This window comes from Ipomoea nil, unplaced genomic scaffold (assembly GCF_001879475.1).
Source record: "Ipomoea nil cultivar Tokyo-kokei standard unplaced genomic scaffold, Asagao_1.1 scaffold0813, whole genome shotgun sequence".
Taxonomy (NCBI): domain Eukaryota; kingdom Viridiplantae; phylum Streptophyta; class Magnoliopsida; order Solanales; family Convolvulaceae; genus Ipomoea; species Ipomoea nil.
This window is the reverse complement of record NW_017617241.1, coordinates 1,880,012-1,893,540: the sequence shown is the minus strand read 5'-3', so window position 1 is coordinate 1,893,540 and position 13,529 is coordinate 1,880,012. Positions and strand designations below refer to the sequence as shown.

At 33.1% G+C, this 13,529-nt stretch overlaps 1 protein-coding gene across 1 annotated transcript; it reads left to right on the top strand.

Annotated features, from left to right (window-relative positions):
* Positions 1-11,221: 11,221 nt before the first annotated feature.
* On the top strand, positions 11,222-12,906 carry LOC109178000. The gene is made up of 2 exons (XM_019327488.1): positions 11,222-11,497; positions 12,168-12,906. The coding sequence occupies exons 1-2, from the start codon at positions 11,309-11,311 to the stop codon at positions 12,687-12,689; spliced, it is 711 nt and encodes a 236-aa protein (XP_019183033.1). The 5' UTR covers positions 11,222-11,308; the 3' UTR covers positions 12,690-12,906.
* The last annotated feature ends 623 nt before the right edge of the window (positions 12,907-13,529 follow it).

Below are 13,529 nucleotides of genomic sequence, written 5' to 3'. Positions count from 1 at the left end.
GGGATCGAGTCTCACCAATAACCGTATGGGAGCAACGTCTCAAAACGAGGGGTAAGCAAATCCCATGTGATCTGTCTGGCCATTAAGAAGTACGGAGTAGAATTGAACATTTGAATGGGGAAAGTGGAGCCCACATTAGTATTCAAGTCAGAATATATTTTATTTAAATAATATTTAATAAAATAAATAAAAACGAGTGGAAAGATGTGATGAAGACAAACGAATGGAGAGGAAAGCGCAGGGATGTGATGTTTAGCCGTCCAATGGAAAAAAGAAGATTGAAATTTCAATATATATATATATTTTTTAAGAACTTGCAAGAGAAATTTCATGTTCATTGAATCAATGAATCATAATATAGATGTCATCACGGCTCGGTTCGAACTGAAAGTGTGAATCAGAATTGGTACTGTGCTAATCAAATCGAAATCGAAATCATTCGTACGGTTTCGGTTCTAGTTCATAACCGAACCAATAAAGTTTTGATTAAAATTTTTATAATAAACGAACCGGAATCACTGATTTTGATTCCAAACCGAGAAAAAAAAAACATGGGCCAAGCTGCATGCCTAAAGCCTGCAGCATACTGCCGCATTATCGCATTGGGCAGTGTGACAACTGATTGGCGCAAAGGCCAAACTTTGGTCTTTGCGCACAAAGGCCCAATACTCAACTTTGAGCCTTGGCGTGTTTACTTTTTCGAAAATAAATAAATATTTACAGTTAGAATCAGCGGTTCCGGTTTCGCCATTCAAGGAACCGGAATCGAAACCTTGGTCACCCCTAATTGAATAGTGTATAGGTGGAGATTTGGAAGTCATGATTTGAAGTGGTGCAGGACAAATTATTGTGTGAACCATGATCCACATAGTGTTGTATATACCATAAAAGGAATGTACATTTATAATATATATTAAAAGTACATTATTTTTTTACTAAATGTACATTATATAAAATATTGTACTTTCAGTATTGAAATAATATACTTTATCTGAATACGAAGTACTCAAGTACATTTTTAATATATTAAATGTATATTATTTTATAGTATACAAAATACAAAATATGGTTCACACAATAATGATTAGTGCTACAGTTGATGGGCTTTTATATGGGCCGAAATGTGCTGAAATGATGAGCCCATTGGATCTGATATTTTTTTTGATCCGTTTGCGTGCACCCAAACATTGAACATCTCCTGGGCTTGAAATTTGTGTGAAATGCCAAAGTGAAAAGTAATACGGAGTATTTATTTTCCCAAAAGAAGTTATTACATCATGGCGTAATTTTTGGAAGCCTGTCTTTGTGTCTATATTTATCTTTAAAAATGTATTTATTTATATGTATGGGGAACAAAATAAATGAGATGAATGTAGTTATGGTAGGTGCCTTCAATTTTTTTTTTTAATTAATATAATTTATTAGTTTTTTTTTTGTTTAAAAAATAAAGAAGCTAATTAATTAATCATAGACTGAAACGCTTACAAAGAGATTCACGGAATGGTCAAACATTCCTTACAGTCAAGATATAGAAACAACTTTCCTAGCAATGCTTAGAAAACTTGATTCACAGACTGTTTTACAAATTTGAAGCTGAATTCTTTAGATGAACTTAAAGCTTCTTTAATGATGTTGTCAAACGTACCTAAGACTAACACTGATTGAATAGTCTTGCACACCTCCCTGAATATATATTTCCATTATTCTATCCATTGACAATATCTCTATCGGGTTGAGTTGCCTATCATAGTTCATATGAATCTCTTTTTCATTGTCATATTTGTCACCCAGGATAAGATTCACATACGTCATGACCAGTTTTATCGTTTCACGCTTTATGAAGAAGAACTCGCAAAGTAAACGAGAAGAAGAAACTCGTCAAAACAACGAGAGGAAAAACACAAACTGCAAACAAAGTTAAATCAATAAAACAAAGCAAAATGAAACAACAATGCGAAAATAAAGAAGACTATGACGACTATCTTCACCTAATTATTTGTCTCCGTATAAAAACGAACAAAAATATTTTCATCTCTATGTAATAATATAATAATAATAAGGTAAAACCTTCAGCCAAGCACCTTATGTACAGATGACACCCGAGTTGGACTTCCAAATAGGAAGTTGTGAGTTCGAGTCTCGGTAGAGGTGTTATTGGCTCTTTATGCTTCATTAGGTTGAGAAAGTAGAACCAATGGTTTCCATATGGAAATAACCCTTCATTTTTTAATTTAACAATTAAAATAATGTTAGATATTTTTTTTTTTAAATATAACGTTAGATTAGTGTCTCATAATAAATTATTTCAATATAGTAAGCCACATAAATAATACAAATAGCTATCAGCTAGGGGGTTGGTTCGTGACTCTACTGGTAAACTGGTGTGGGGTTCACAATCAAGATTGACATTACGAATTGCTTCATGGCAGAGCTGTGGGGCCTAAGAGAGGGTCTACGACTCTGTCTTGAAAAATAAGTTTACCGGATTATTGTTGATATGGATTCCTAATCGGTTGTTGATCTTATACGGGTCGATAAAGATGGAGATAAAACTTGTTGCTCCTTATTGGAGGACTACCTCAACATGGCGGGCAAGTTTGACATAACCCCAAATTAGCTAATCGGTTGGAAGGGAATCAATGTGCCGACTTCTTAGCTAATTTGGTGCAAAGCGAGAACTGGGGTACTTGTGTGTTCAGTGGCGTCGTTTCAGAAGGGTTGGGTCCTCTTCTCGCTCAGGATACTGGCAGAGCTATCATTCATATAATTAGATAGTTTTGAGGCTTAACCTCTCAAAAAAAAATGCCAATCGTTTATTTCATATAATTATACTATTTTAGCTTGTTTGATTAATTAAGTATATCATTATTTTTAATTTAAGGATCCAATTGCATGTTAACGTATGAATTAATGATTTATTTGACTTTTTATTCCCATTTATAATGGTGAAGGGAATAGTAAAAGACACATTTTTTAAACTGTACAATGATGACTAACACAGGCTTTGAAATATTTTTTCTTGTGTGATGAAGCACTTAAAAAAAATTGGGTCAAATATAATGCAATTAAGAAAAAAAGAAAACGAAAAGGGGGTGAATAGTAATAATAAAAGTAAGATGGGATTGAGGAAAGAAAAGGAGCTAGCAATAAATGTAGCATTGAAGGTTAGAGTATAGAAGCATGCTGCATATTCATCCAATCCATGATTAAAATACATTAAGATATGAAAGGAGTAATATATATATATATATATATATTCTTGGAGAGAGGGAAAGCATAAATAAAAGTGGGAAGGCAATAAATGCGAAATGAAAGCGCCCCGCCTCATAAATGCCTCCTCCTCCTCTTTCTCTTTCAAAGTCTCGCCATATTTCACTTCTATATTGCCCACCTCTTACTTTTTGTACCCTTCTTACATTTATTTCTTCATTAATACAGGCAGCGCTAGCTACGTACGAGAATTATGATTTATCCTTCCTTCCCCACTCAACTTGTTCTTTTCTTTCTTCTTCTTAAGAATTTTCAAAAAAAAAAAAAAAAAAAAAAAAAACAATATTTAGAACATTTTTATAAAATCCAACGATACTGTCCAACCAAATATAATGAAGAAATATATATTGACTAAAATTGGTACCACAAATTAATAGTATATATTGACTAAAATTTTATATGCAAATTAACTAATATATTAGAATTTTATTGATATTTTTCAAATAAAATTTTGTAATGTATACTAATATGAATATCTAGTTAATTGGTACCACAAATTAAAGTGGAAAATGAAAAATTCAAACGGAATTTTTTTTCCAATTCATTAGATATTAGTTAATTTTCATATAAAATTGTGTTCCAATTAAGCTTTATTAATTTTTAACCAATTAATTAATATTCATCTTAGTATAGATTAGTGTACGGTAAGTAATATATTAGAATCTCATTTATATTACAAAATTAATAGTATATATTAACTAAAATTTTATATGGACACTAACTAATATATTAGAATTTCGTTGAAATTTTTCATAAAAACTTTTGTAATATATTAGTCAATATATACTAATATGAATATCTAATAAATTGGTACCACAAATTAATGTCAATATATACAAAATCCCCCTTTGTGAAATTCAGACCCAAACAATAGTAAAAAATTGAAAAATAAAAGTGATATTATTAATTGACTCAAAATATAAAAGGATCCTAATGAAAAAAGAAACGAAAATTAGGCAAATTGAAAAATGAAACAGATATTATTAATTGACTAGAAATATAAAAGGAAGTGGTCGGATCAACATGAAATAATTTTTTGAAGATAAGGTAAATTGAAAAAGAAAACTGATATTACTAATTTATAATTCTTACATTCTCTACATATAAATACAATGGATTGGTGACAACAACAATTGTAATTATTCATTTTATACTTCATCCTCTTCCCGTGCTAGTAAATCTTTCTTTCCCTTCTTCCACCGCCTAGTAAGAAATCATATTACAACTTTATAAATTGACATGTAATATGCATTATTATATAATAGACTAGTAGTTGACACTATATTTGCTTTTTAAAATTATTTCTCCTTTATTTGTTCTATATTTACTTTAATAATAATATAATTGTGTAAATAATATTACAATATCGTTTTATGGTAATAATTAATTGACGTAGCAAGAAGCCCCCGTGAACCACCGCGAGAACGCCGAGGTCTTCACTGATCTGTATATATACAAATTATGCTTATCAGTATATAATTCTTCAAGATAACTTATACGGTTGCGGCGGAGAGCATGATGGGGCATGTGGTTTTTTCCTGAGTCACCCATCTTGAAAGCCTAAAGGATAAGCTCTAGATGAGGATGGACAAAATTATGTTACTACTACCATTGTCGTTTACAAAGACGTTTTCAATAATGTGTAATTCAAACCAATGATATATGATTTCTTTTTATACAAATATGGCAAAATTGCTATATATCTTCCGTACAAATAATGTATATAACTGAGTTGCTAGACAACGAGCTAATTAGCTCAATCAATACAAATCATAAACACTAATATATAAAATTTGTAAAGTTTCAACACCGGATGCGTATATCTACACGTTAGCTATTAATTCGGCAATTATTTGCTCAAATTCATGATAACATCAGAAAACATAACCAATCCAACTCAATTCTTCAATTGCACTATATAATATTCAATGTTATAATTTATACAATTGTATATCAATCCAATTATTATTATTATTATTTTTGGATCAACAAGGAGGGGATACCCCGAGTGGAATCTAGTTCCTTTCACTCCAGTTCCAGTTCGCATGCAGTCGATCAGAACCAATAATCTCCTCCATGCATGATGGCTTCGTCGTGAGCTCCCGCCACTCTACTTCCATGATTGCGCCCAAGTTCGCGAGAGCATCAGCACACTCATTCTGTTCGCGAACGATCTTCCTGATTGAAATATTCCAGTTTTCCTTCAGCTAACGACGGATATTCTCAACATGAACACAGATGGATCCCCTTAGCTCTTGATCACCCAAAATTCAATTGATGACTCTCTCAGCATCTGATTGAATTTCTATGTCTCGGATGCCAGATCTCCAAGCCCAATCTAGGCCTTTCAAAATGGCTTCAGCTTCAATGATGGCAGCTTCTGCGTAGCTTGAGCTCCCATGGAAACCTCCCATCCATTCTCCATTCGCTTTCCTAAGGATGCCCCCAATGCCGGCTTTCTGAGATGAAGGTTTGACGCTAGCATCTACATTCAACGTCCACTCATGTTCATTGGAGGAGGATCAGTGAGGATTAGTGTTATTACATCTATGGCTGCCCAGCTTCTGTGCATGCAGATGATCGAAAGCTCGTTCAATCTCCCTAGCTGCCTCCATTACCGAAACTATCATCCTTCTAGGATCAATGTCTTCTCCTCTAAAAATCGACTGTGAACATGGTTGGTCTATCAAAGTCTTCCGTTCTCTTTCTGCTCGGATGAATATTGTGGGCAATCCATTCCTTGAACGTGGTTTGATGCGTGTTCCAACTTCCAATAGCTCCCCGAAGACCATTCCAGACTTCCATGGCTTTCGGGCAAGACCGAAATATGTGCTCCGTTGTCTCCTCATGGCCAGCGCAGTGCTGACAATCCCCGTTACGGGTGAAGCCCCTTCTACGGCGTTCGGCATTCCCCATCACTTTGTCATGTAAAATTGTCCACATCAGGGTTTTCATCTTAGGTGGCACCTTGATTCTCCACATGTTATTCCAAATAGTATCCTGTACAGGCGAGGCACATTCATGAATCGTGTTGTAAGCTGAGCGAATAGAAAACATACCTGAGGGTTCCGCCTTCCATGTGGCCTCATCGTTTCCTTCCCGGAGTTCCATCAGCTCCAGCTTCTTCGTTATGTCCAGAGAGAGGTCCGATAGTTCTTCCCATTACCAACTTGTCGTTGTATCCCAGAAAAAAGAAACGCATGCTTCATCATTCTCATGTTCATTAGTGCTTGTCATAGTGTTCAATGGATCGGTTGTGATCCAGGAATCTTTCCAGAATCTCTTGGCGAACAAACACGTTCCCAATGTCACTATCAATAACGATACATTGCTTAATTATCAAACCAATATACGAAAAATCCAAAGAAACTGAATTAAAATTAGAACATAAATTCAAACAGTCTGATTCGGTTTAGGTGCGGGTATAGGTTTTCTGTGCGGTTGAAGCACCTTAAGTACACAAACTACGCATCTTAAGCACACAAACAAAGCACCTTAAGAACACAATCCACTCACCTTAAGTGCACAAACCACGCACCTTATGCACACAACACAGCACATTATGAACATAAACCGCGCACCTTAAGAAGGAAAACAGCGCAACTTAAGAAGGAAAAACCACGCAGCTTAAGTTTCAACAACTACTCACATTAAGCACAAAATCCACGCACCTTAAGCACAAAATCTACGCAACTTAAGCACAAAAATCAAGCACCTTAAGAAGGAAAACTATGCACCTTAAGTTTTAACAAATACTCACAGTAAACACACAACCCATGCACCTTAAGCACAAAATCCACGCACCTTAAGAAGGAAAACCAAGCACCTTAAATTTAACCTAGATACAAAAATTGCCAAATTGTCACCGCATTTTTTTTTTAATTTTGATAATCCCAGACGTTGATTTAAGCAAGATCAATGGCTCAGATTTAACCGCACAATCGCACTTGGGTGCACCAACCGCATTTGAACCTAATTCTATACATACATACGTGTATATATATATATATATATATATATATATATATATATATATATATATTGGTTCCAGTGAGGTCAGGTCTTCCCGTGCGGTCAGCGCGGCATACACCATTAGGTATGCATAAATGCACCATACAGTGTTCGAAAATACACCAGAATAAAATGCCAAAAAATACACCACACATAATGGTGTATTACGAACACTGTGTGGTGCATTTATGCATACCTAATGGTGTATGTTGCACCGACTGTACGGGAAGACCTGACCTCACAGGAACCTGACCCTATATATATATATATATATATATATATATATATATATATATATATATATATATATAATGAGAATTAATTAGTTTTAAATTCAATTTATACATATACCAAATATTCCATCTCTCTTGAATGGTAAGAAATTAAATTACGGATTAATGAAGAAAGAATACCAAAAGTGAATTGTAGGAAAAACACATGCAGAATTTAGATGCATCGAAAAGGGTAGTACATAAACTCATTTATTATTAGTGTCATGAAAATAAATTAATAAATTAAAGAAAAGACGAAGGGGGTGAGTAATGAGAGCATTATTATATGGAAAAAGAGATCTTCATAATCCAAATATGGACATTATTGCACCATGCCGGCCTGCATTTTATTTTTATATTATTTCATTTCATAGTAATAAAAGATATTTATTGTCATTCAAAATTCATTTACTCCACAATATTGTCATTCAAAATTCATTTATGTCTAACTTTAATGCTTTTGCACAAAATTATGACCTAATCACTACTATACGTTGTTCCGTTATTAAATATACAAAATTGTAAAAGGCAAATACCCGGGCACCCGGCCCTCACCAGGCCCAAATATTAGTGCATCACATTATATTCCCAATGCTAATATTTTTTTTTAAACATTAATGCTAAATTCAATATGATAGAATATCATGTTTAGTCCTTAATTTTAATACTTCGCTTCAAATTTAATCCTGGCTATATTTTGACATTTTCTTTTATGATTTTACAAAATATAGTTTTCCTTCATTGGCAAATTAAAAAAAATAATAAATAATGCCAATATGCCATCCCCTATTCCCCTATGCAAGAATAATCTTAATATTGATGATTAAATTTGCAAACAAATAAAACCAAATTCAATGATAAAATATGGTATTAACTCAATTGAATATATATGGATCGAGAAGGATCCTTTACTGCATGTTTGGTACAATATAATTGTAATTCTTTTTCAATATATAATTCTTGAGCATGTAAACTTCCATTGTTTGCTTAGTGGGGGTTGCAATTTAGCTGAATTGCAACTCCTTTTCATGGAATATAAATTCCACGCCAAGGGGGTGGAGGTAGAAGTAATGTGTGGATAATTTTGTCTTTGTTTTGTTAACCCTACACAAGTCGTTATTATTATTATTATTATTATTATTACATAAAAATATTAATAGATTCCTTATTCATTTTTTTTTTTTTGTGAATTCATACTTTATTCCCACCTTATTCATTTTCCACATAAGTATAAGAGAAAATTGCATTATTTGTCCATATATTATATAATAATTGTAGAATTTGTCCATAATTATTTGTCATGCTCCATTTTCGTCCCTAAGTTATCATTGACATTGCATTTTTTGTCCTTTTACTTACAAATCATTAGGGACGGCGGAATTTTCAATTTTAGTATATCTTAAGGACAAAAAGTGAGCACAAAAAAAGTTAGTAAAAAGATGCAAAGTGCAATATAAATGATAGCTTAGGGTTGAAAAATGAACACGATCAACACTTAGGGACGAATTATACAATTATTCTATAACTTAAAAAAAAAAATAATTTTCTCCATTTATAATCCATTTCACCCATAATTACCTCATTCCAATCAAACGCGTTGTTATTGTTCTCCTTATAATCAGATAACGAAATCTCCATTTGACATTAATTGGCACATTGCCATGTATTGAAAACTGTATTTCTCTAAATAAAGAAGGAATATAATTAGGATTAAGGAAATATTTTGTTTTGCTAGAAAATTAAATGAGGATTTTTTTTTTTTTTTTAAAATAACTATGACAATGTGCAAATTTTTTTATTTACTTTTTGGGTGAATATGACAATGTGCTAATTTTTTTTTTAATACTACGAACTCAATTACAGTACAATATAAATTTGTGTTATTTTATTTATGTGGAAAAAAAATCTTAAAATTAAAGACAAAAATTGAAATGCTCATAACAATAAATAAATCAAGCTATCTCTGGGGGTTACGGTATATAACATAGGATCCTTAAAGTCCACAACTAACATTTGTGACTAGGAATTAGGAATTGAAATTTTTACAATATATTCATGCATAGTCCCTACTACATTAGTGTGATTCATTTAAGTCCCATTATGTTTTGTAATATATCAATATATCACCTAGCTACTAATTTGTTTTATGAATGCAATCAATTATTAAATATTATACTTCATAACTAATAGAAAAATATATTAAAATTTAGTGTTGTCATTTGGGGTTACTCCAAAATATAAGGGCCTAAAAGCAAAGCTTGGGGTACTATATATATGGATTTGCAATATATATAATGCAATTTGGTGCATTAGTAAAGGAGAAGTGAATAACAAATCATGTTTAATGAAACATTTAAAGCACATAATAATACAATTGGATAGTTTTTAGAATAGTCAAAATATGGTTGAGTAGCAATATATATTAAGAATGGTAGTGATTATGAATGAAAAAGACCGGTGTTTTTTTAATAGTAAAAGTAAATTTATTATTTGATTATATATAATATAATAGACATTATATAGTCAACCTAATGAAATTTACCCCCCTTATGGCTAATTGTACTGACTATCACATTATATGTAGTTTTTCTTTTTAGATTTAGTTTTAGGAAAAAAAAACTGAGACAATATAAAAGCAGGTTGTTTAAAATAATTGAAAGAGAAAATAGCATATTTGATCCATAAGTTAAATATTATGTTTAATTTAGTTATTCAATTATTGTTGTGTCTTTTTTTTTTCATCAGTTATTTTTGCTAATATTCTAGTAGAGTTGGATGGAAATCATTATAAAACTTAAATAACAATGGTAAATATAAAATATTTAGTTCTGTTCTTATCCTAAATGAGGTAAACTTTTATAGTGCTGTACTATGTTTCTTTTACATATTTGAACTCATATATAGGAAATTTGCTTTTAGCTATTCCTTATCACTAGATTGAAGTTTGAAATTTGTCAAACAAATGCATTGGAACACCCTTTATGATATAAGGAGAAGTGAAAAAAAAAGGATTTCTTTCTCTACTTTTTAAAGTATTTTTTTTTAAATTAATATTTCGTCAAAACCTAACAAAATATTTAAAAACATAATCAAAACGGACATTGTAAAAAAAGTTGAAAGATATAACTATAAATGAACATAATTGAAAGATTAAGTTTATATATAGAGAATAATTTAAAGACCTGCAAATATATCAATTTAAAAAAAAAAAAAAAACTTTGGTTTGACAAGTAAAAGGTCAACAATCAAGAATCAAATTGCTACCTCAATTATTATATATTAATTAAAAAAAGGGAAATTTCAAATGAAGAAAAAAAAAAGATAGGGAAGGTTAGAAGTCATAAGAATCATTAATGAGGCATCTAATCTAAGGAAGCTAAAGGGCGTAAATGGGAGTTCTTATTATCCCTAAAATTAAATTTGAAATGTAATAACTCACAGCTGTCCCGTATTGCATTTAATGCCGCCATTACTGACGGGCCCCTCTCACCGGGCCCGCGAAATACATCCCTAAAATCTTCAACTACTGTTAATGCTATTTATTACTCCATTATTATTTTTATATTCTTAATTTTCGTCTCTCTAAATTATTATTATAATAAATTATAAATTATTATAATAAATGTACTCCGTGTTAGTATTTATGGTTAGTTTATATATAACGGACTCCATTGCCTTCTTATCTTTCTACTCCTTGCACTCTTCAACTCCTCTGCCTGTCTGCCTCTCCCTTCTCTCTGTGTTTTCTCTTTTCAATGGCCGCTGACGTGAGCTCGCTGTTCAGGACAATCAGCGGTCGGGATATGAATGAATCTGGGGGTGGTGGCAAACCAACGGCCCCGATCACTCGGGACTTGCTTGGTGGCTGTTGCTCCCTTGACTCAAAGGAATTGGACCTTGACTTGCAGGTTCCTTCTGGATGGGAAAAGCGCCTCGACTTGAAGGTATACCTGCCTTCAATCTTTTCATGTTTCGATGAATCCTTTATTTGGTCTCAATTTTGGTCTGGTTAGATGAAAGATGCCAACTTGATGCTTCATTTTTTTCTGAATTCTGTGATTTCTTGTATGTTTAACGGTTGATTTTTGTCAATCCTTATGTTCCTGACAATTTTGATTTGATTTATTAGTGTGTGGGTGGATGGATGTATGAATGGTATGCGTTTACATGCTCTGCAACCTAGATGATGATTGATTTGATGATGACTGTACTGTTAATTACCTTCGGTTTGGAATTTTAAGGTTTTGATTGGAGAATAGCAATCGCACATGCTATCTTTGTGTCCATAGTTGCCTTAAGATCAACATTTATCTTGTTTAAGTAAAAGACAGGATCCCTACTTAGTACAGTGCCACACATAGGCTTTCATTTTACCTATCTATTTTGGCACCACTGCAAAACAGTTTGGGTGTTGGCCCTTCCTTTAGGGCTGAAGCCATATATATTTTAGTTCTTGAATGTTAGTTTTCTTCATCATATCTCTTTTTATACTTAGTACCATAGTTAATGCTGTGGTTAATTAGGTAATCATGCTCTAGTTTCTGAAATCATATTTGTTCATACACTTGGTTCTGGCTGGTATTGATATTTATTATTATGTTTTCTTGATATCAGTCTGGAAAGGTGTACCTTCAGAGATGTAATTCTACAAACTCTTCGGCTTCTACAATGGAAAATAAACAACAAAACAATCACCCTGCTGGAAAGCTGCAAGACCTCAACTTTCCTCCCTCATCAAAGCTACAATTGAACCTTTTTGATGAAACCAACTTAGACCTGAAGTTGGTGCCTTCATCGTCATCATCACCCTCCTCGTCCAGTCTGCACAGCGTGTGCACGCTTGAGAAAGTAAAATCTGCGCTTGAGAGGGCGGAGAAAGAATCAAGCACGAGGAAGCGATCAATCTCCTTGTCAAACTCATCGTCACCACTTTCAAACTCTCTATCTTCTTCAATCAGGGATTATTGCGAAATTGATGAAGAGAATACCTCTGCTTCATTTGCTGCTGGCTGCCCTAGCTGTCTGCTCTATGTTCTAATATCCAAGAGCAGCCCAAGATGCCCCCGATGCAACACTGTCGTCCCATCACCAACGCTGGACAAGAAGCCTCGTATAGATCTCAACATATCAATATAAATTAAAATAAGAAAGCTTGTGGAGGCTGGGAGGGAGGGGTGGCATTGAATTGATCCTTGTGATTTTTTGTAAAGATAGAAGATATAGTGTCTGTAAGTGAATAGAACAGTATAGTATATAGATGATGTTTTAAAGATTCGAACTGCTTTGTTAGAATGGCAGACAAAATCAATGATCTTTCTTCTATCCGAGATATTCCTTCATCTTTGATTTGATATCATCTTCAATTCCCTCTGGTTTTAATTGGTTACATTTGAAACTAACTGCTGTTGTGTTCTTAGAATTAACCAAGAAAGACATTCAAAATGGAATGGAATTACCACAGATTTCAGGTAGCCATTGGAAGCCCCTGCACTCTGCAGGCAGCAGCAAAGTAAAGAAAGAATAACATAAGAGTTTTTGTAAAGATAGAATATATCTGTCAATCATACATGCATGTATATACCCTTGTCTGTGCAAAAAAAAAAAAACATAAGAGTACTAGATTTAGTCATATATACATATGTTATCTAGGAAGGGGAATGTGTTGCACGTGTACGTGGATGGTTGAGAAGATGCATTATTTTTTGTATTAAACTTTTATCTGAAAGAAAGCCAGCCGGGTGGGTGGGGTGGGGGGGGGGGGGGGAGTGTTCCTCACAATGCCAATGCCAGGAATGAAAGAGTTGCAGAAGTCCTGCAGATCAGATCAGATCAGATCAGATGGACAGGATCGATGAGTTCAATTTGTGGCCTGGGAGATGTATGTATAATGTATGTATGTATCATAAATTCTCGCCCTTTGGCCTTTTGGTCATCACCTATGCCATGCCATTTATGAATCATCTTACTATACGCAAC

Coding starts and splice junctions, on each gene's coding strand:
- LOC109178000 (XM_019327488.1), top strand. CDS start 11,309: ATGGCCGCTGACGTGAGCTCGCTGTTCAGGACAATCAGCGGTCGGGAT. Junction 11,498..12,167: donor AAAAGCGCCTCGACTTGAAG/GTATACCTGCCT, acceptor TCTTGATATCAG/TCTGGAAAGGTGTACCTTCA.